The sequence below is a fragment of the Pristiophorus japonicus genome, chromosome 7 (assembly GCF_044704955.1).
Source record: "Pristiophorus japonicus isolate sPriJap1 chromosome 7, sPriJap1.hap1, whole genome shotgun sequence".
Lineage (NCBI taxonomy): Eukaryota > Metazoa > Chordata > Chondrichthyes > Pristiophoridae > Pristiophorus > Pristiophorus japonicus.
In genome coordinates, this window is record NC_091983.1 from 189,295,760 (window position 1) to 189,320,338 (window position 24,579).

General features: G+C 46.9%; 1 protein-coding gene across 1 annotated transcript in view; it reads right to left on the reverse strand.

Moving 5' to 3' along the window:
• Positions 1-9,040: 9,040 nt before the first annotated feature.
• The window catches only part of atg5 (ATG5 autophagy related 5 homolog (S. cerevisiae)), a 296,434-nt gene continuing 280,895 nt past the window's right edge, over positions 9,041-24,579 (reverse strand). The window contains exons 8-9 of the mRNA XM_070885622.1: positions 15,069-15,138; positions 9,041-9,083 (exon numbers count right to left, since the gene is read on the reverse strand). Of these exons, the coding sequence (XP_070741723.1) occupies positions 9,065-9,083; positions 15,069-15,138 (89 nt within the window). The 3' untranslated portion in view covers positions 9,041-9,064. The remainder of the gene's footprint in view (positions 9,084-15,068; positions 15,139-24,579) is intronic.

Consider the following 24,579-nt stretch of genomic DNA (forward strand, 5'->3'; position numbering starts at 1 on the left):
GGCAGAAGAGATTTTCTGAAATGGCGCCAGGGATGATTAATTCATGCTCAGGATGTGGGCCATGCTGACAAGGCTGGCATTTATTGCCCATCCCTAGTTTCCCTGATTAGATACAACTGAACGGCTTGCTAGGCAACTTCAGAGGGGAGCTAAGTCAACAACATTGATGTGGGACTGGAGTCACATATAGACCAAATTGGATAAGGAGGTGGGCGTTCCCTTCCCTAAAAGGCAGGAGTGAACAAGTTGAGTTTTTATGACAATCCAATAGCTTCATGGTCATTTTTACTGATACCAGTTTTTTATTTCAAGAATTCTTTAACTAAATTAAAATTCTCAAACTTCTCAAAATGATTCAAACTCATATTCGCTGGATTATTAGTCCAGGCTTCTGGATTACTAGTCCAGTAACATAACCACTATACCACCGTACTGTACCAGGGATGAGAAGCTATTGTTATAAGGAGAGCTTAGAGACATCTGGACTTTTATTCACCAGAAAAGAAAAGGTTAAGTAATCTAATAAAGGTGTCCAAAGTTATGAAGGTTTTGATAAGGAACATTAGGAACAATTATTTCCACTGGTCAATGAGTTGGTCATGAGAGGGCATTAATTTAAGATCATCACCAAAAGAACGAAGGAAGAAGCCAGCAATTTTCTTTACACAGAGGGTTTCTGGTAAGGAACGCCTTACCAGAAACAGTGATGGAAACAGAATCCACAATAAGTTTTAAAAGGAAAGTGGTTATATAGGAAAGAACAAAAGACTTGGATTCATGTAGTATCTTTCATGACCGCTGGACATCTCAAAGCGCTTTACAGCCAATGAAGTACTTTTGGAGTGTAGTCACTGTTGTATTGTGGGAAACGCGGCAGCCAATTTGTACACAGCAAGCTCCCACAAACAGCACTGTGATAATGACCAGATAATCTGTTTTGTTGTTACGTTCATTTTTGAAAAATAAACATTTGGAAGGGTATGGGGAAAGGGCAGGGTAATGGGATTTAATGGATAGATTTTCCAAAATCAAATGGTCTCCTTCTATACTGTAAAATTATATGATTCAATGATTTTAATTTTTATCTTTTTCCTGAGCAGCATTATATCCTCCTATCATATGATCAGTTGCAATCAGTGTTCTCCCTTACATTCACCAAAGTATTATCCCTTCTTCCCTACGACCTCTCACAGATCTTATTCCACCATACTGGCATAACAAAGAATTAGCCCTTTGATTCAAATGCTGTACCACACTTGCAGCAGACAATGAATACCTCTTTACTCACATGTATGTGTGCAGGTTGCATATATTACCAGATGTTGGAAAAAGCAAGAGTGGCAAATTGAATGATCGCGTGTTTCTTTGCAATCACTTCCTTGGCATGTGGAATGAGTCAGTTTATTGACACAGATTTGTATTTGTAGTCCTATGGAATTCCACATTGTTAGAATCCCAGAATGTTTTATCATCAATATTTGAATGGTTGTTTGGCAACATCACTCACTATCCAGGGTTATGAAACTCTCATCCAATTTGTGCACAGGAGAAAATAATTACAGCGTAAACAAAGTTTGTTAACCCTGAAGGCAAACTGTGTGTTTGTCACGCAACACCTTCTTGTTGCACAGACTTGGAGGCAGAGTCTGATGTGGCATGGTACAACACCACACAAGGAAGCAGTGAACATACAATAAAGCAATTCCCCACATTATAGGCCCAAGTTTCGGGCCACGCCTAAAACGGCGCAGCCCGGACCTGGACGCCCGTTTTTCACGACACAAAGTGCGCCTAAAAAAAAACTCACCTATTCTCCGGCTCCCTGCAGGTCCTCTGGAGCTGGGCGCAGCGCACCATGAGCTGTGGGGGACGGAGCCAGGTCCCTGCACTGAAACAGTGCCGGGACCTCTGCACATGCGCGCTGCAGTGGGCGCGCATGTGCAGTAGCTCCAGGCGCCCAAAACTGTGGGGGGGCCCGAAGCACGCAACCCCTAGCCCTGGCCGAATGGCCTCACTGGGGCTGCGTGAATAAGGCTCCTCCCACCCGACCGGACCTGACCGGACCCCTGCTCTCCCCACCCCGCCCCGGCGACCCGACCTCCGCTCCCCCCACCCCCGCGACCCAACCTCCGTGACGCCCCCGACCTCCGTGGCTCTTCCCCCCCTCCCCGACCTCCGCGACTCTCCCCTCCTTCTCCTCCCTCCCCTCCCCCCCTTCTCCCCCCCTTCTCCTCCCTCCCCCCTTCTCCTCCCTCCCCTCCTCCCCTTCTCCTCCCTCCCCTCCCCCCTTCTCCTCCCCCCTCTCCTCCTCCTTCTCCTTCTCCTCCCCCCCTTCTCCTCCTCCTCCCCTTCCCCCTTCCCCACCCCCCTCCCCTCTCCTCTCCTCCCACCCCCCTTCCCCACCCCCCTCCCCTCGCTGTCAGACAGAGAGTGAGAGACACACACACATACAGACAGAGATAGAGACACTGACAGAGACACACTGGGGGGGCCATCCCAGCTCACTGTTGGAGGACTCCCGGTGCTGCAGTCGTTAAGTAGAAAATGTTTTATTTATTGATTTTTAATTTTTTTTTATTTTTTATTAATTTTTTTGATTGATTTATTGGTTGATTTATTGATGTATTTATCATTTATTATTGATGATGGCTCTTTATTTGTAAAACTGAAGTGTTTAATGTTTGTAAACTTTCCTTTAAACCCCTCCACCACCCCCCCCCAATTCCTACTCCTGATTTGTAACCTAAGTGTAGACAAGGTTTTTCTGAGCGTACAAAAATCTACACTTACTCCATTCTAAGTTAGTTTGGAGTATGTTTTCACTGCCTAAATTTTCAAAACGGGCGTAAGTGGCCGGACATGCCCCTTTTGAAAAAAAAAATCTGTTCCAAACAGAAACTGTTCTAACTGACTAGAACTGGAGCAAACTAAATGCCGAGAATTGCAATTTCTAAGATACTCCATTCCAAACCAGTTGCTCCAAAAAAACAGGAGCAGCTCAGGGCCAAAACTTTGGCCCCTATATGTATTATTTTACAGCTCATTGGGGTAATTACATCTCTTTCAATTGCAAAACTAAATGTACAGGTTTGCATGGTGTGTCACAAGGTGTGGTCAGGTGAAATTACATTGGAAGGAGAGAAGGAAACATGAGAATCGTCTATGGTTAAAGAAAGGAATATTTATTCGTGCCTGTTGGATGCCAGTCCTCTTAGCGTTTGTGTGCATTTTATTTTATCATTGGTCAGAATCGCCCAGGCTCTCACTGACCTGCGTGTTGAATAATCGTGCTCCAGACCCTCACCCCCATGATTCCATGCACGGTGCATTTCTAATATTTTGGGCAGATGTTGAGTGCTGTTGAGGCATTCCCTGAACTGTAGTCAAGTACGTCTTAGTGGCTGGCTCATGGTTAGCATTGGTGGAGGCCTGGAATGGGTCAGCCAGATATCTTATGGGTCAGGGTCTACGACTCAATTAACCAAACTCCCAGAGGGAGAAACCTAGCTTACAGAATGGGGTGGGAAGATTTGTTCATTGTATCGATGTGAGTATTGATAAATAAGGTTTAATCAGGTGATTAAAGTCAAATTATTTCTTAGCGGAAGTATTTTCATCATTAAGTGCCCCATCCCCTCTCAAAGACTGTTAAATGTTAAAAAATGTTATGTATTTTCTTTCTGGATGTTGTTTCTGGGGTCAGTTTAGATGTGCTGTTGTGGGTCTTCTGACTGGAGAAGATCTGATAGCATATCTGTCTATCTGACTGGCTGCTATTTACAGATGAGTCCGTTATGTAGTGATGTTTCCCGTATCCTACTGACCATTTTTATTCAAAACGGGCAGATGTGGCATCCGCGTTCGTCTGAGGTACATCCCAGTTCTAATTAAGAAGTCCTGCTGGACACATAAGAACGCCATCTGTGGAATGCAACCAGTCAATATATGGATAATGTAGATTGCAATTTATGAGAAATCTTTAGGGGTGGATTTTCAGCAGCCCACCAACCACTGCCACCGACTGCCACCCACTGCTGCCGACATTCCTCCTGAAGATCCGCCCAGTGCCACTTTCAGGGTGGCCTGGAGTGGGCGGGAGGGAAAAGCCGCTGGGAACCTCCCGCTGATGTCAGTGGATGGCCGAGTGACGCAGTTGAGCTCCCGCCCGCCGAGCTCCCAGATTCCTGCGGGCGGGAGTCGGCGGGACTCAGCGGCAGAACAGGGGTGGGCCACCGGTTGCAGGCTGGCCTGTCCCCGACGGTAAGTCTGAACAACCTGAAAAAAAGGTAAGTGAACATTTTTTAAAACATTTTCAACAGCAACTTACCTGTATGGGGGCCGGCTGAAGGTCTTCGGATACTTTTTGTATTTTTTATTTGTGATTTTTATTTTCAGGTCTTCGACCCTCCGTGGACCCGACTCCACCCTCAGCGGCACTTGGGCGTCAAGTGCCTCTGCCGCCGAGAATGCGACCTCCCGCCTGCTGGCGCCTAGATTGGCGGTGTGCGTCTTCCATTTGCCGCCCGCCGACCTTCGAGGGACCTTCTTCATGAATATCCCACCAAAGTACCGTCCGGTACTTTGACGGCCATCAGTGGCACTTTGGGCGGCACTTGGGCGGGTGGACACCTTGCTGAAAATCGGCCCCATAGAATTCTGGTTCAGTTACCTTCAGGGTTAGAGACATCTTATATTTACAATTTTTTTTAATCACAATATGTTTCTCGGAGCTCTCACTCCTTATTACTCAAGTTCTCCTTTACCTGCCCAATGTCCAGATCAGTTGTAATGAGCCAAGGATTGAACTGACAACATCTGTATTTCAGCAATATTTATATCATGTGATCATCTTTGTAAAGCATTGAAATAGTTATTCCAATAGACTGGAGCTTCCCCTATAAACTGCCAAACAGATTTATTAACCAGGAAATGGATAAGTGAACTTAAATAGTGAGATACTGTAGATTTACAGTAAATAGGTTGAACTATCTCTCCTTGGAAGATAGGAAAATAATAAACAATTGTGTCTGCTGTGCAAAACTGAAATGCAAAGTGGACCCGGACATAAGGTTACTGAATGTTAACCTTTACATGGTGTTGTGTTGCTGGTGCTGACTGTATTTGGAGGGCCGAAATTCAGGGTCCCGATAAGGGCCGGAATGCGGCGGCCAGGCGGTGGAATCCAATGGTTGCCACAACCAATATTTAACGTGGGAATTTTTGAGGCGGTAGCCACTTCCCCCCGCTCCCCGACTTCCCCCCGCTCCCCCGACTTCCCCCCGCTCCCCCGACTTCCCCCCGCTCCCCGACTTCCCCCCGCTCCCCCGACTTCCCCCCGCTCCCCCGACTTCCCCCCGCTCCCCCGACTTCCCCCCGCTCCCCGACTTCCCCCCGCTCCCCCGACTTCCCCCCGCTCCCCGACTTCCCCCCGCTCCCCCGACTTCCCCCCGCTCCCCCGACTTCCCCCCGCTCCCCGACTTCCCCCCGCTCCCCCGACTTCCCCCCGCTCCCCCGACTTCCCCCCGCTCCCCCGACTTCCCCCCGCTCCCCCGACTTCCCCCCGCTCCCCCGACTTCCCCCCGCTCCCCCGACTTCCCCCCGCTCCCCGACTTCCCCCCGCTCCCCCGACTTCCCCCCGCTCCCCCGACTTCCCCCCGCTCCCCGACTTCCCCCCCGCTCCCCCGACTTCCCCCCGCTCCCCGACTTCCCCCCGACTTCCCCCCGCTCCCCGACTTCCCCCCGCTCCCCCGACTTCCCCCCGCTCCCCCGACTTCCCCCCGACTTCCCCCCGCTCCCCGACTTCCCCCCGCTCCCCCGACTTCCCCCCGCTCCCCCGACTTCCCCCCGCTCCCCGACTTCCCCCCGCTCCCCCGACTTCCCCCCGCTCCCCCGACTTCCCCCCGCTCCCCCGACTTCCCCCCCGCTCCCCCGACTTCCCCCCGCTCCCCCGACTTCCCCCCGCTCCCCCGACTTCCCCCCGCTCCCCCGACTTCCCCCCGCTCCCCCGACTTCCCCCCGCTCCCCCGACTTCCCCCCGCTCCCCGACTTCCCCCCGCTCCCCGACTTCCCCCCGCTCCCCCGACTTCCCCCCGCTCCCCCGACTTCCCCCCGCTCCCCCGACTTCCCCCCGCTCCCCCGACTTCCCCCCGCTCCCCCGACTTCCCCCCGCTCCCCCGACTTCCCCCCGCTCCCCCGACTTCCCCCCGCTCCCCCGACTTCCCCCCGCTCCCCCGACTTCCCCCCGCTCCCCCGACTTCCCCCCGCTCCCCCGACTTCCCCCCGCTCCCCCGACTTCCCCCCGCTCCCCCGACTTCCCCCCGCTCCCCCGACTTCCCCCCGCTCCCCCGACTTCCCCCCGCTCCCCCGACTTCCCCCCGCTCCCCCGACTTCCCCCCGCTCCCCGACTTCCCCCCGCTCCCCCGACTTCCCCCCGCTCCCCCGACTTCCCCCCGCTCCCCCGACTTCCCCCCGCTCCCCCGACTTCCCCCCGCTCCCCCGACTTCCCCCCGCTCCCCGACTTCCCCCCGCTCCCCGACTTCCCCCCGCTCCCCGACTTCCCCCCGCTCCCCCGACTTCCCCCCGCTCCCCCGACTTCCCCCCGCTCCCCCGACTTCCCCCCGCTCCCCCGACTTCCCCCCGCTCCCCCGACTTCCCCCCGCTCCCCCGACTTCCCCCCGCTCCCCCGACTTCCCCCCGCTCCCCCGACTTCCCCCCGCTCCCCGACTTCCCCCCGCTCCCCCGACTTCCCCCCGCTCCCCCGACTTCCCCCCGCTCCCCCGACTTCCCCCCGCTCCCCCGACTTCCCCCCGCTCCCCGACTTCCCCCCGCTCCCCCGACTTCCCCCCGCTCCCCCGACTTCCCCCCGCTCCCCCGACTTCCCCCCGCTCCCCCGACTTCCCCCCGCTCCCCCGACTTCCCCCCGCTCCCCCCGCTCCCCCGACTTCCCCCCGCTCCCCCGACTTCCCCCCGCTCCCCCGACTTCCCCCCGCTCCCCCGACTTCCCCCCGCTCCCCGACTTCCCCCCGCTCCCCCGACTTCCCCCCGCTCCCCCGACTTCCCCCCGCTCCCCCGACTTCCCCCCGCTCCCCGACTTCCCCCCCGCTCCCCCGACTTCCCCCCGCTCCCCGACTTCCCCCCGCTCCCCGACTTCCCCCCCGCTCCCCCGACTTCCCCCCCGCTCCCCCGACTTCCCCCCGCTCCCCCGACTTCCCCCCGCTCCCCCGACTTCCCCCCGCTCCCCCGACTTCCCCCCGCTCCCCCGACTTCCCCCCGCTCCCCCGACTTCCCCCCGCTCCCCCGACTTCCCCCCGCTCCCCGACTTCCCCCCACTCCCCCGACTTCCCCCCGCTCCCCCGACTTCCCCCCGCTCCCCCGACTTCCCCCCGCTCCCCTGACTTCCGCGGCGGTATGGGGCTTGCAGCTGTGATGACGTAATTAGAGCGCGAACCACTGACACTCCGCCCTGGGACTCATATTCACTAGAAAAAAGGCTACCTGTTTTATGGCAGTGTCCCGCCAGCTTTTGGAGTTGGTGCACTTTGCCGGGCTGCTTGAGACCGCCAGCGGGGCAGAAAGGAAGCTTGGAGGGATCGGGTTTTTTTTTTAACCAAAATTTTGCAGAGTTCTTTGTAGGGATTTGCAAAAACTGCAGCGGACTTCTGAGAACTTTTGGAGAGTTTGGAAAAGTTTTTCACTCTCAATAATTGGTCATGGCTTGTGGGCCTCATTCTCTGCTCACAGAGGCCTCCTAGTGAGGGTCGAGCCCGCAGACTTTATGAGCTCAGTGTTGGAAGGGCAATGCCTTGTGCACCTTGTGAGAGGCAGGGAGGCACGCAGGAGAAGGCGGCACCATCAGCAACAAGTCTAGAGGCAGCAGGCAAGGGAGGCAGCAGCCATGGCTGCCCAACAGGGAGAAGGGCCTGCAGATGGCTGCAGACCTCAACGCAGAGAGGGTGGCCAGGAGGGAGATAGCATGAGGAGGAGGGTCAGGTACGTTGACCCCCCCCCCCCACAACCCCGCATCAGATAGTGGGCGAGGAGCCTTGCCAGCAGCAGCCTGCAGAGGCTGAGGAACATCAGCAGGAAGAGGGAGAAGGTGATCAGCTAGCTGCCATCGGAGGGGCCCAGCACAGACCTGTGGCAAGGAGGCACGAGCGTGCAAAGCGGTACTGACGTCAGTTTTCCTTCCTGGAGCTCAGCAATGAGCAATATGTGCGAAGGCTGCGATTTAGGAAGGACATACTGAGGGAGCTGAGCAATGCGCTGCAGCAAGATTTGGAGCCTCACACAAGGCTGAGGACAGCTCTCAGCATTGAGACAAAAGTGACCATAGCTCTCAGCTTCTATGCTACTGGCTCTTTGCAGTCTGCAACTGCAGACATTTCTAATATATCACAATTCTCTGCCTATCGCTCCATCGGCATGTGACCGATGCTCTCTGAAAGAGGTTTTGCCCTTGGTGGGTTCGAATCACCCCCTTAAAACAGTTCTAGACCCCTGACTTATAGTATTTAACAGAAATACACAGTTGTAGCCAAATCCTTCAATCTCAACCGTCACAATGCTTTTATTCAAGTTAAAGCACACACCTGAACCCAGTAAAACACACCCTGGTGGTGTAAAACAAACAAACACAGTACAACACACAACCCTGGCCTGTCTGAACAGGCCCCTATCGCGAAGTATCCACGACTAAAACACCCCTACTTGGTTCGATAGGGCACCACCGAATCTGTCCAACAGACTGTGCGTACGCCTATGATCCATGCAGAAACCCCCCCACTAAACCCCTAAGGCTTGATTGGGACACACGACACCCCTTCACACCATGCGATAGTCTTAAAGAATGCGTAGGCTGGAATAATGCGCACCAGTTACCCCTCTGGCTTACTCGCTGCTTCTCCCGATGAGGCGTAACTTCTGGTTCTGTGCCAATCTGTGGTATTCAAGTCCAGTCTCAAGTTTAACTTCGCAGTCGAAGTAGCGAGGCTCTCTTTGCTTGTAGATGGTGTTTCTTCTCTCCGTCCCAGACAAATACCCCATAATATTTAGTTCCCAGCCATGGTCACCTTGCAACCACTTCTCTGTAATGGCAATCAGATCATACCTATTTATTTTTATTTGTGCCGTCAACTCATCTATCTTGTTACAAATGCTACGTGCGTTCAGATATAGAACTTTGAATTTTGAATGTGTATAGGGTTTAATTAGGAGGGGGAAAATAGAGAAAGCTTGCTGGGAACATAAAAACTGACTGCAAAAGCTTCTATGGATATGTGAAGAGAAAAAGATTAGTGAAAACAAACGTAGGTCCCTTGCAGTCAGATTCAGGTGAATTTATAATGGGTAACAAAGAAATGGCGGACCAGTTAAACAAATACTTTGGTTCTGTCTTCACGAAGGAAGACACAAATAACATTCCGGAAATACTAAGGGACCGAGGGTCCAGTGAGAAGGAGGAACTGAAGGAAATCCTTATTAGTCAGGAAATTGTGTTAGGGAAATTGATGGGATTGAAGGTCGATAAATCCCCGGGCCTGATAGTCTGCATGCCAGAGTACTTAAGGAAGTAACCCTAGAAATAGTGGATGCATTGGTGATCATTTTCCAACAATCTATCGACTCTGGATCGGTTCTTATGGACTGGAGGGTAGCTAATGTAATACCACTTTTTTAAAAAGGAGGGAGAGAGAAAACGGGTAATTATAGACCGGTTAGCCTGACATCAGTAATGGGGAAAATGTTGGAATCAATTATTAAAGATGAAATAGCAGCACATTTGGAAAGCAGTGACAGGATCGATCCAAGTCAGCATGGATTTATGAAAGGGAAATCCTGCTTGACAAATCTTCTCGAAATTTTTGAGGATGTAACTAGTAGAGTGGACAAGGAAGAGCCAGTGGATGTGGTGTATTTGGACTTTCAAAAGGCTTTTGACAAGGTCCCACACAAGAGATTGGTGTGCAAAATTAAAGCACATGGTATTGGGCGTAATGTACTGACGTGGATATAGAACTGGTTGACAGACAGGAAGCAGAGAGTCGGGATAAACGGGTCCTTTTCAGAATGGCAGGCAGTGTCTAGTGGAGTGCCGCAGGGCTCAGTGCTGGGACCCCAGCTCTTTACTATATACATTGATGATTTGGATGAGGGAATTTAGTGTAATATCTCCAAGTTTGTAGATGACACTAAGCTGGTTGGCGGTGTGAACTGTGAGGAGGACACTAAAAGGCTGTAGGGTGACTTGGACAGGTTAGGTGAGTGGGAAAACACGTGGCAGATGCAGTATAATGTGGATAAATGTGAGGTTACCCACTTTGGGGGCAAAAACACAAAGGCAGAATATTATCTGAATGGCGGCAGATTAGGAAAAGAGGAGGTGCCACGAGACCTGTGTGTCATGGTACATCAGTCATTGAAAGTTGGCATGCAGTGCGGTGAAGAAGGCAAATGGCAAATGGTATGTTGGCCTTCATAGCTAGGGGATTTGAGTATAGGAGCAGGGAGGTCTTACTGCAGTTGTACAGGGCCTTAGTGAGGCCTCACCTGGAATATTGTGTTCAGTTTTGGTCTCCTAGTCTGAGGAAGGACGTTCTTGCTATTGAGGGAGTGCAGCGAAGGTTCACCAGACTGATTCCCGGGATGGCAGGACTGACATATGAGGAGAGACTGGATCAACTGGGCCTGTATTCACTGGAGTTTAGAGGGGATCTCATAGCAACATATAAAATTCTGATGGGACTGGACAGGTTAGATGCAGTAAGAATGTTCCCGATGTTGGGGAAGTCCAGAACCAGGGGACATAGTCTAAGGATAAGGGGTAAGCCATTTAGGACTGAGATGAGGAGAAACTTCTTCATTCAGAGAGTTGTTAACCTGTGGAATTCCCTACCACAGAGAGTTGTTGATGCCAGTTCATTGGATAAATTCAGGAGGGAGTTAGATATGGCCCTTACGGCTAAAGGGATCAAGGGTGTGGAGAGAAAGCAGGAAAGGGGTACTGAGGTGAATGATCAGCCATGATCTTATTGAATGGTGGTGCAGACTCGAAGGGCCGAATGGCCTACTCCTGCACCTATTTTCTATGTTTCTATGTTTCTATGTAACTAGTGCCTCCACTTCATCCTGTAAGAAATTCTTGGTCCGTGCACCGCGTTGCATCTTCTATTGAAGCTCCGATTTTTCCAATGTTCTCACACAGCACTCAACGTTCTCACACACACAACTGGCTCTTTAAAAATGGCTGATTGCAGACCGGGAGCTGTACTGCACATGCGTGTCCATAGGAATAATGTCAAAAAAGTCCTTTTTTTTCCCGCGCACGCACAGAAGGTTTTCGGCGCAGACAGCAGGTTCCACCCCCTGAGGCGACTGGACAGGCTACATGGCCCCAATTTTGAAAAATACAACGGGGAAACTTGGTACAAATATTTTTGGAGTGTTTCTGGCCTAGAACAACCAGCGTAACTCTGGCAATATGCCAAAAAACGGCTTTGGGCAAAATTGAGCCCTATGATTCTATCAAAGTAATGTGAGCCATTTTCTGTGAATGAATGTTTCTTAAACCCATATGTACCATGGTAGGAGAATAAATTCAATACTATGATACATTAAAGACAAAAATGCTTCATTCTTCTGTTGGCATTGACATCCCTATCGAGATTAAATCTGGGTGAGTTAATTAATGACAGTGCAAATTGGGCATGATCAGTTGTAAGGACTGATCTCAATGGTCTTAACACCTTACTTTTTGTTACATATTGTTTTTCTTCCTCAATTTCTTCCCTCAAGTTCTTTCTGGGATTCTTGACTTTTGTTAGAATACCTTCCTATGATTGCTGTCAGCACTCCAGTACTTTGCCCAATGAGCCATTCTTAATGAGCGTAGACAATGGTTCGGAATTTGTGGTTGTAATGACGGCGAAACTGTCAGCGCTCACCGTCATTGCTGTTTAAAACTGACAGCAACTTCTGGATTCTGAACATGTGTTGTTAAACATGGAAATCTGGAAGTTGCTGTCAGTGATACCCTGCTCCTCCACAGGGTGCACTGTTGCGGTCTTTACAGATGCAATCATTAGAAATTCCTAATTTGTCATGGACGTCAACTATTTACACTATTTTCGCTGTAGAAATCAATGAAAAAGTTAAGCCTCGTTCGATTTGAGTTTTAAAAACTGAGTCTTTAATGGTGTACTAAGCTATAATTATTGCTGAACAACCTCTCTGGCCCTGAAAAACAAATTTTACAAGTTTGAAGTTTTATTCCCTCAGAAGAACATTTAAACATTTCAGATTATTAATAAAATATATATTTTAAAGATTTAGCTCTGATATTTATGTTTCTCCTGAACCCCCTATGTATGTCCCAATCTTTATTGTGTTTTCTGTACAGTGATTTAAATGTGATTTATATTCTCTGCTTTTTATTTCCTGCTTTGCTGTCCGTAAAATATCTTCAATCTGATTGGTTGATCAGTCTCGCTGCTGCTTGCCCTGTTGCTGGATACCACAGATTCCTTGTAGAAGATGCCAAATTGAAACTGACATTGGAAAGAGGAAATCTATGCTCTAGAGCCCGCTAAATCGTGGTGGCCAGCTTTTTGAGATCAGCGATGAGCACCAACCCTGACTGCAAAATCCAGGAAACTTAGTTTTAGCAGGTTATTTGTTCATGGTGAGCATTTGTCACTAGTAATCACATGTGGAATCTGGCTTCTCTCCAGTTCCTCGCCAAATGAGCATTCTTTCAGAAAAACATCCAGAATAACCAATCAATAACTTATGCCCAGAATTTGCGGCTGTAATGATGGTGAAAATGTCAGCATTCGTGTCTTTACAACTATGAAACTGACAGCAACTTCTGGGGTCTGTATATGCGCAGTTAAACGTGGAAATCCAGAATTTGCTGTCAGTCATTACCTGCTCCTCCACAGGGTGCGCTGTTGAACTCCCCGCAACCGGCAATCAATTGAAATCACTGAACCGATGAGAACTTCAGCTTTTACACTCGAATAAACCCCCCGCCCCCACCCCCCCGAAAAGGTTAAGCCTTGTTCATTGAGGAGTAACTGGGTTTTTAACAGTGTACTGAGTCATAAGCAATGTCCCCTCTTATTTGTTTTGGAGTGCATGGCCACTTTACATGCATTGAAAAAGCCAGTCCCGGCCTGCGCATGGCCGTGCATCTTATAGGGAACAATGGTCTGAACAATTGTTTTGGCCCTGAAAAAGTAATTTTATATTTGTGGAATATCAAACTTTTCCATTATGATAAAAATTCCATGGTTTTTAAATATGATTTTTTGGGGGTCATTTTTGTTTATGAAATTTCATCTTCTACCTTAATCCCATGTGTATGTCCCAATCTTTATTTCGCTCACTGTAAAATGTATTCAAAGTGAAGGATAATCAGTACATTTAACTTCCTGGTTTGCTGTCTGTGATAATTCTTCAATGTGACAGGCTGCTTAGCCAGCTTCATAATATCATTGTTGCTGGACACTGGAGATCCTCTAGACTTTGCGCTAAAATCAAAGTAATGTTGAGAGAGATGAAATCAACGTCATAGAGATCGCTATTTCCTTGTGGTCAACTTTCTTCAAGGTCAGCGACAAGCGCCATCACTTTGCTGCTGACCGCAAAGTTTGGACCAATGTATTATTTGAAATTTTAGATTAGTACATGCAGTTTTATCAACTTATTTTTTTGGCCCTTTGAAATGATGGCATTCATCCCTTTGATTCTTGCTCATCATTAGTAAACTCCGAACTCCACAGTGCAATGTGGAAACCTTCAATATTATTTACAATAATAAGACTGTTATGCACAGGCTATCTATCGTTGTGTGTTAAAATGCATTCAGTGCATTTTTTTAATTCATTCATGGGATGGGGCATCGCTGGCAAGGCCAGCATTTATTGCCCATCCCTAATTGCCCTTCAGTGGCCTGCTCGGCCATTTCAGAGGCCAGTTAAGAATCAACCACATTGCTGTGGGCCTGAAATTACATATAGGTAAGGATGGCAGATTTCCTTCCCGAAAGGACATTAGTGAACCAGATGGGTTTTTAACGACAATCCAGCAGTTACATGGTCACCATTACTGATACTAGCTTTTTATTCCAGATTTATTTAACTGAATTAAAATTTTCCAGCTGCCGTCGTGGGATTTGAACTCTTGTCCAGACCGCAGGATTACTGGTCCAGTAACATAACCACTATGCTAGCGTTCCCCATGCAGACTTTATTACATAAATATTAATATTAAATATTAATCATACATTTTTAAATTTGTATATACAGGTACAACTCTTTCAAAATTAATTTGCATAGCTGAAAACAATAAATTAAATAATTTGGCGATAGGAAAGCAAAAGAGTAAATTATCATAATTTTCAACAAACCATTTTTTCTCGCTTCAACAATACATTTTTGATATATATTTGATGGTTTGACACATAGAGTAGAGATTGTGCAATGAGTTTGTAATTTGTCTATCCATATTACCAATAACAGCAATAGCACAGTAATTTTATCTAATGAGTAGCATAGCCAGGAAGGTCCCATGTTAGGTCCTTCAACTGTACAAAGATAGCTGATAAGTAAGAAAGACTTGCATTTATATAGCACCTTTCATAACCTCAGGACGCCTCAAAGCACTTAATTAGCTGATGCATGTTGGGGTGCCAGCAGAGGCACTACATTTAAGAAGGATAATCTAGCAGGATTCCCATTCCTGATTGCTATTCGGTGGATGTGTGCCATTGGATGAGGATGGTTTCCAGTGGAATACATATAGTTATTATTTTATATTGTGCTGTGCTACCAATGTATTTGTAGCTTTGTTCTAACTCACTATCTGCTATACTATCAGCTCTCATGAAAGTTGATTTTCATCAAGAATGCACCAACCCCAAGTTTTTACAGCACAAAAGGACCGGAAGAATGACCACAAGTGAAGCCTATAAAATACAAAACCTTGGGATTTAGACTTGAATAGCTTACCACAACTGAATCTGATCCAGTCCTCACTATTCTATCTTATTTAAATGTCTACGACGACCTTACCTGTAGAACTCTGGGGAGAGCACCTCCAAAGAACCATAGCCGGGCCTTGCTGATGCTGCCACTTGACTTTCTGCAGGAGGGCAGATACCATTGGGAATAAGGGAACCTCAAAACAATCAGATTGCTGTTTATTGCAACACATAAGTACAAAGAAGCAAAATGATGTAAAATTATAAGGAAAGGAGTTGGATGTTTGGAGCTGGTGTAACAAAGATCTCAGTTTAGGGGGAAGCATTAGTAATTAACATTTATTCAGGGTATCATACAACCTAGAGTGATCGTATTTTCTAAACTAAATCCGGGTAGAAGCACAGCAAAGTAGCTAGGATGGAAAATGTAGGTTATGCACCGTAGCAAGGCAATATTTTTTAGCAGCACATATACACTACAAATGCAAAACAAAGGTGCATATAATTATCGTGGATGTGATGGCACCCTATTGAAGTTCATTCAGACACCATTTATAAATAATACAATAACATGGTTCAGTCCATTAACCTGAAACTGTAATTATGTCTAACGGTATGATTTGCATATATTCCAACATGGCTCTAGTCTATTTGGGGACGAGATTTGTGAACCGGGGATTCTTCTTGGGAGATGGTCAATTCAGGGACACAGTACCTCATTTGGGGACTGTCCCCGGAAAACAGACATATGGTCACCATAATACAACCTCTCCTTAATTTATAGGTATGTCAAATCCGAGCGCATGGAATAGCATTACAGGCCTAATGTTGAAGATGACCATAATGAGAGCACCACTGTGGGATCTGGCATCAGAATGTTCAAAAGGGAAGGTTTTTTTTAACCCTAGAAACGGGGTGAGGGAAATTCAGTCAAAGTCTGATCGAAGAAATTAAAAGTAATTCTCAATTTTGCATTATTTCCTTCAAGATGTTCATCTCTGGGGCTCGTAGAAAATCAATTGTTTGAAAGCCAACAAGGTAATAATATGTAAATCGTGTGGTTAGAAAGCACTGCAACTCGAGCCACATTCATTCACACTGCCAGATAGTCACACGCACGCAGATGATTGCTTCATCTGATGCGGTTGCTTACACTCCCGTCACAGAGGAGCTTTAAATAGCTACTGTATGAAAGTGAAAGCGTTATTATCCCTTGTCCATTTATTAATTTTGTGCTCCAATTTACATAGACTGTTTAAAATTTAAATTGAAGCTCCTCCACGGGCTCGACTGGTAAACTTTCTGGTAATGTGGAACTGATCGGGACCAGGAAGGGGCTGGATTTTCGAATCACTGCCTGCAGTTATTGGCCCCTCTCCAATTGGCCACCATGCCCTGAACTAGGAAGGGGAATAAACCACTCCTGATTGTAATCCAGTCATTCCTATTGGAAATTACATATGTATGTTAATGTATGCATGAGGACAGGTTCAACAGCTGAAAAATATGTTACGGTGATTTTCCAACTGAGCCCTCAGGACGACTCCCGCTGTTTCATTTGCAATGTGAATGTAAAATATCCAAATCATTTCTTGGTACTTATCTCATTGCAGGTCCTTGCTGCAATTTAAATTGCATTGAGCTGGGTCAAACTGCGAGGCCCATGAACACTTACATACGAATATACAAAAATGACGGGCAGGTGGAGACGAGCTGGTCAACCCTGGCTCACACCTCATGATGCAGGAAGCACCATCACTAGAAGCTTCCGAACATGAACATATGTATGCACAAGGTCTATATTATATAATCACAGTATTCCAGTACCCTGTGGAAATCAATTAATCTAAACACGTCAGTAACAACAAACCTCTGCAGGATACATTTTTACATCCTACTAATTCCTTAATAGGCTCCACCAGCAGCACTCTCTTATGTAAAACAGGCAATTCTGTTAGTCCCAATAGGATTGAAGATCCACATTTCTATGGCTCTTGCAAGTTTTTGTGTAATGCCCGACTACAATGTCACGCAGAGCATTAAATTGCGGGCCTTTGGCTTCCAATGTGCCTTGGCTTGGGGTGGTGATAGGAAGAAAGGATAAATCAGAGAGAGAGGTTGTGGGTCTCCCACAGTTGCCTGGGATGACAACATAAGTGTAACAGTGTTTGATTTTATTCTCTGAGCTGAAGCTTTTAAAGAGGAGCTTTACTAGCTTTAGATTTTTTTCGGTAACTGTGGTTTCTCGCCCAATTCTAATTGTCTTTCTAACACTAAGGGGGTGAAATTGGACGCAGGCGGGATGCAAAACAGGAAGTATCCCATCTGTTGGCCATTATATGCTCCGCCCGATATTCACTACCCATGACTTCAACAGTTGGGCGGTTGGTCAATGCGGATCCACCTGTTTCATGTTCCTGTCTGTATCCAATTTCACACCATTATATGTTGACAAGGCCAACTTTAGTCTTCTGTTCTTTACATGCTGGGGGTTTGATGTATTTTAGATAGAAATAACAACATTAAACTCATTAGAAGCACATAAACAATTAGATTAAAAAAAAATATTTGGAGTCCCTGATTTTCAAGTTTGCCTGTTGAGAGGTGCGTGCTTATGATTTCAAGGTCCATCCTCACAGACTAAGCCATTTACATAATTTAAGATTCCTGATGAGCTCTCTGATCACTCACCTACCAATAAGCTCTACCAAACATGATGGATGTGAGAAGAAGGATAACGTATTCTTTGAGCCCCATAACTAACCACGGGCCACCTCACATTCCTAGCTTTACCTTACCCTCACACACTTACCACTACTGCAAGCCTCATGCCCACATCTCACAACTTGAACACACTGTTAGTTATTCAACCATGACAGCCACATCACCCAAACACATTACACCACACTTCCCTTTTTTTTGCAGGAAAAGGTGATGCATAACCAGCGACAGCAGACCTTAACCGGCGGGAGACAAGCTCGCCTGCATCACTTCAACCCTTGGAGGAGACAGTGCTGGCCATTCTTGGCAGGGGCATGGCTGAGCCCGTGGTCAGCGGCGGGGCTCTAAAAATACAAGATGCTGGTACCCTCATACGTTATCCTCCTCATCCTACAATCTCTTCTGATTTACAATCTCCACATTGCATGCATCTCTTGCCACAACCCTACTTTTGTGTTTTTTTTAATTGCAGTCACCCAAAAAATCTAGTCTGCCCAGCCAGTGATTGAACAAGAAGAGGGAGAGGAAAGTGATGAAGAAGAAACATCGTCACTCGATTTCACACTCCCAGCCACCAGTTCCTTGAGCTCGACCTACAAGGCCATCTGCAGTGTCCCCCACTGAAAGTCAGCAACCATGCTGCAGCCACTGGGGTGGGCATTGCTTAGGAGCACTAGGATAGGCAAAGGCACATGCAAGACGGCCATTAAGGGAATGTACAAGGATGGTTAGTATATTTTTTGATGTAATGGATCCATATATGGATAAGGTTGGAATGGAAAGTTTATTTTGTGGTGGCTTTTATTTCAGCATTATGACCAAGGGGACGTTGTGATGGTCAGTAACAGAGGGAAGGGAAGGTGTGGGATTAGTTTAGAAAGGGGAATTGCAGTTGTGGTCTTCGGTACTGCAGGCGGATGATTCTATCTCGGAAATACCGGCCTCCCCCTCCTCTTCTTCTTCTTCTGCTTTTTCCTTCTCTGTTGCTTTCCTCTCCCTCCCCCTTCTGTGAGCAGCTTGTTCCCATTGCTGCCTCTGCTCCATCTCCATGTAATGCTGCAGCCCAAGGTGAACTGCAACCATGACCGGGAACAAGTGGTGTTCTCAGAGGCCTTCCTTTAAGAGCCAAAGCCTTGAAAAATGTCCACCAGCACTCCCTGCACTCTAATAACTATTTAAATGTCTTACACCAGACCACTACTCAAATAAATTATATAGGAACCAATACAAAAGCAAAAAGCAAAACTTACCTCAAAGTTGCATGTGTCCCTTTCAGTAAAGCTGGTCCATCGTGCAGCTGACTGCATGTTTAGTTGTGCTAGCTTTGGCGAGGGCCTACATTCGAATGGCAATGTCCAAAATAGCAGGCCGAGTGTTCAACAGTGTTACACGCTGATCTGCCTCATTACCATTTTTCTAGTGAACGCAAGCAATGGCATGCTGCCGACCTACTCAAAATGGCCACTGTCGCGAAACGGAAGTGGGCACAAGCGGGGCAGCCGTCATGTTTTTGCCAAAACCCCCGGCCTTTAACAGCCGAGGCTCAGGTGCCAAATTTCACGGCCGTGGTGTTAGGCAGAGGGATTCCACTCTTTTGGGCATTGGCACTAGTCCTGGGAAGGCAGTACCTATTCCGCAAGAATGGGCTATATATAAACAGGGAGTGTGCTAAAGTACTGGCAAAATGGTTAAATAGGGAAGTGATGAGGTATTTAAACTAGGAAAGCGGGAGGCGGGGGAAGATAAAACCGACCAGGATCAGCTAATAGTGAAGGGAGAAATAAATGTTTGAGGATAATATTTATTCAGAAGACAATTTAGCAAGAGGGATATGGAGTCGTATAGTACAATCGAATGGACTGGTTTTAATCAGGGGAAAGACTGAAGTAAAGGTAGGGGGTAACAGACAGAAATCTTGGGAAAAGGAGTAATGTTAAAAAAAAATTATTTTTAAAAGGTTAAAATGCTTGTATTGCACTCCGTAGAATGTGGGAAATAAATTGGGTGAACTGGCAGGAAGATCTAGACTTAGTAGCATTAACAGAAATCTGGCTTCAAACTGGACAAGAAATAGAGTAAAAAGTGCAAGCACACAACTTGTAACATCTATGTTGTTTCTTTCTTAATGTCTCTACAAAATACATGCAAGGAGACATTACAGAGTCCTTTACAAAGTCACAAAGACCAGGCTGTCCGTCCTCTACAATTTTATGATTAGAGCAGCACCAGAAGAATTGCTAGTCCTTAGTCCAGACCTCCAAGATTCTGTCAGGAACAGAGGAGTTGCTGCAGCTGCGTGTTAACATTCTGTATTAATCCAACATGTCCATACAGAATAGCAGTGGTAAAGCTTCCTGCTCCACTTCTGCCTGTGAAAGTCTCTCACAGATGGCACTGTTTCCTGAAGTGTGCATCTTGTACATACAGGGGCTGAAATTCAGGTCCCCAAAAAGGCCACTTACTGCCAGAAAGCAGCGGCCAGGCGGCGGAGTCGACTTCCAGTCCAATGGCCGCCAGCGAAATTCACCTGGGGGATTTTTCTGGTGTTCACCACTTCCGCCCTGCTGCTGCCGACCGTCCAAAGTGCGTCAACAAAGGGGGCACCGCCGATCTCCCGCACACCTCCTGCAAAGTTTAGTGCGAGAAACCTTAATCTGCCAAGCAGTGCCCCCGACAGCTTTTTCTGTCGGTGCACCTTTCTTTCACTCAATGCCACGGCAGCATGGCGGCCCTTCAAGGGGAGGGGGGAGGAGCGGCAGGGGCACTACCAGGGCCGTTGTGTGTTTTTTTGGTGGCGGACTTCCAGAGCGGTCGGCCAACTATGCCCTCAGGCTGCTGGCCCAGACGAAACCCTCCCTGGTGGCCCAGTGGACTGATGTTTCTGAATGCCAAAGGCTCTCCCCTTTAACAACGCACACGCGTTGTGATGTCATCACCACTCCGTTGCTGACTGACAGCGTCAGAGTCTCCGTTCCACCTCCACTTCTGCCCCCATTATGATTGACTTCCGGTCTGCCAGGAAAAAAACGCCAAAGACCTGAATTTTGCGAAAGAGTCTACCTCATCCCAAGTGGCGCAAAAAAGCGGAAGGTGCAACCCGTTTCGGGCGAAGATCAATTTTGTCCCCATAAAGTTCAAGTGCATGTCTGGCTGAACCAGGATTGCTTTAGCATGCACATGACGTTGGGGAAATTTGGTGCCCAGTGCAATTTCTTCTAACCATCATCGTGAAATCCATTAGGCATTTGCCCTTGTTACAGTTGCCTCTGACTGAACTTTGTCATTTGAACAGCTAATATGCAAAAAATACTCTCTAAACATCAACCACAATTTGCTTCAGATTTGTTCACGTCTGTTTATAAAACACAAGGTGTCACAAAGATTCTGCTTCTGCAGTGTTAATCTGTACTACTGCTGCCTTTAACTAGTTTTTAAATGATGGTTTCAACATCTTGCCGCCATTCAGGAGCCTTTAGCTGCTCTGCCAAAGCTTTCATTCAGTGGCAGTGAAACTGCCGACATCCACAATTAGCCAAAATTACAATCGTGTAACAATTTCCAGCTGTCTTTCTAAATGGAACAGTCGTTGTCATTATTGTAGTTAGAGAAGGCAAAAAAAACGAAGAGAAGGCGTGGTGGGAAGTAGGTGACCAGTGCACTAGTATTAGTCATTTTTCTCCATGACTGATCACAATACATCTAAAGCTTCTGCAAATGTAACTTGCAATTTAGGGGCCTGTCTAATAGCAGGTTCAACTTACGTTACTGCTCTGTAAAGTTCACTGATAATTAAAAGGCAGCGTGAAAAGAAAGGGAAGGCAGTACATGTGCTCCCCAAATTAGGGCAGCCAGGTGTCCACTCTTTGAGCAGCAGATTTTACTCACTATAAAGTTACTGCATGATATTGTGCTTCTGGTCTGCTGAGCCTGAGAGATGAACAGAGTCCAGCAATTGCCACAGACCTTGTGAAATGAGTTGAGTTTCTTGTATTAGATGTATCTTAACCTTTCTATTGAAAGGGTCTGTTATAAAATACAAAGCCAGGTAAGGTACACTGGGCGGTACACTGGGAGCTTACCTGGGTTCCAAGTAAGGGAATGCATCACCGAACGGGTGTAAGCATACTTTGAATCTGATCATCAAACGATTTTAGATATAATCATTTAAAATAGAAAAGGAAGAAGTGAATTCCTGCTCACTTGTAACACACTTATCACATTGAGAGAGTAGATTTAACAATGGGATGGGAACACAGAAGGGTAATGTGTTTTTCGTAGTTGGTCAATAATATAGTTGATGTAGTGGGGTACAGGGATTTCTTTCCTTCTAGATTCAGGCTGTGGCTACTAATGAACTTTATTATGATTTAGGACCATTCAAAAATAGTACAAAGCTTGAAATCTGAGGTCTCCTGTGTCCTTAAGAAGCTGATGTAAAGGAGCCTGAATTCTGGGTTTGCAATTGTAAGTTCGTATTAAGGTAATAAAATAGTTTGGAAGGAACTGGAATCAACAACATTTGAAATAGGTAAGATGGTTAAGAGAAAATACTTATCTTCATGGAATTAACTCTGCTCGTTGAGACACAAGAGCCCTACTTTAGTGGTTTGCCTTAATTGTTTTGAATGAAGTGTGATCGGTAGCTTGGTAGTTTCTTACAGGAGGAAATCATTTTAACACCCAAATGGTTTGAACCCCTTGTCTATCCCCTAAAAAGAAAAGGTGAGTGGTATCACTCCACTCAGCCAATTTTATAATCTGAGTAGATACTGAATTCCTTAATCAGTCTCTGTAAATTGGGTAGTGAGATCAATAGATTGTGATATAATGGATGTCAGTCACATCTGGAGAAACCTCGTGCTCCTGTTGACTCAACCAGTATTTGTGACCGATTTTACTGCCATGGGGGCAGAGAGCAGGGGAGCAGAGAGTAGGGCACGTGTTCCTATCTTCTCCCTCTTTGTAGCATTAACGGAGGGGAATTTAAGAGTGTTTAACTTGTCAAAGAATTACAACCATGATTTGGATCAGGCCAATGAATGCCTTAAGAAATTTTAATTCAGAGAGAGCACTGCGTCATGCAAGGTGAATTCCCTTATGTTACAAATGATGCATCTAAAAAACCTACTTTAATCTCTCTGAAGTAATTTGAAGACCGCTCCCTTAACCTCATTGTTACGATGTTCAAACCGCAGTGGAGGAGGCTGGAGATTTAGGGGAGGAAGCTTTAAGTTGAAGAGTCATCACCTTTTTTTGAATAATTGTTTCTCAAAGAATGCGGTTGTCTTCTCTCACTCATTTTGTCCTCCTCTCCCAAAGATATTAGCCTCAAAATTCCACCTGAGGTCTTTTGGGGGCCAATCTCATGCGAGGTTGAATATCCCCGTATCTAGTAATTGCATCTCTGATTCCATCCCATTTTCCACGGTACGAGGTATTTGCATGGATCAAGCGGGCATCCAAGCCATTAATGGTGCATTTGGAGCCTTTGCCTCAGGAAACTCACTGTGGGATCTGACCACGGCAAAAAGGGAATATCCCAAAGAAATTGTCCTGTTTTCTTGAGAGGCGTACTGCATTTGATCATTCTGCAATTGATTGTAGGGGGGGATACCCCAGCCTCTTAAAATGTAAATGCCTCTGTCGTCCTAGCAACACTGGATGACAGGGTGCATAGGTGTCCCTTGTGCCCAGCATTATTAAGAGAGGGAAATATGTTGTTGTAATACCTATGGAATTTCTGAGGGGGAGCAAAAAGGGGCAAGGTCTGGCGTAACTGGGCCCCACCCTAAAGTCCACCCCCACCCTTCCCGATAGTGGAAGATTTATACCCCCAGATCAGGACTCTAGACTTCCTGATAGTGTAATGTGCCAAGACCTTCTGAGAACCATTACTCATACGTGTACACTAACAGTCAATATTTATAAGATATTTGACTGTGTTTGGAGGGGAGGGAGGGGGGGCAAGCAGATCCTGTCTTTACCAGATGCCCACATTTCTACCAGAGGTCACTATACAGCAAGTAGCATTGGGAACCTGCAGTGTTCCCATTCTTAAGCAGTGGCACTGAGGCCAACTGTAGCACCCTTACGGCCACCTTAACTGAGATCAGCCACTTCTACACAGACCTGGAACCCTCTTGCTCAAAGAGTATCAATCAGGACTTAATTATCCGAATGTAATTGTAAAGGCAAACTACAGGAAAAGTTTTCTGGGATTGGAGCTTTCCTCATCTTCATACTTCACCCCATAACCAGAGTCAGCATGGATTTATAAAGGGGAAGTCATGTTTGACACATTTGCTGGAATTCTTTGAGGATGTAATGAACAGGGTGGATAAGGTGAAACCTGTAGATGTGGTGTATTTGAACTTCCAGAAGGCATTTGACAAGGTGCCACATAAAAGGTTACTGCATAAGATAAAAGTTCACAAGGTTGGGGGTAATATATTGGCATGGATAGAGGATTGGCTAACTAACAGAAAACAGCAAGTCGGGATAAATGGTTCATTCTTGGGTTTGACAATCAGTAACTAGTGAGGTGCCGCAGGGATCAGTGCTGGGACCCCAACTACTTATAATCTATATTAATGATTTGGATGAAGGAACCGAGTGCAACGTAGACAAGTTTGCTGATGATACAAAGATGGGAGGAAAAGCAAAGTGGGAGGAGGACCCAAAAAACCTGCAAAATGACAGACAGGCTAAATGAGTGGGCAAAAAAATTGGCAGATGGAGTATAGTGTTGGAAAGTGTGAGGACTTGGGCAGGAAAAAAAATCGAAGAGCAAGTTATTATTTAAATGGAGAAAAATTGCAAAGTGCTGTAGTACAGCGGGATCTGGGAGTCCTGGAGATGAAACACAAAAGGATAGTATGCAG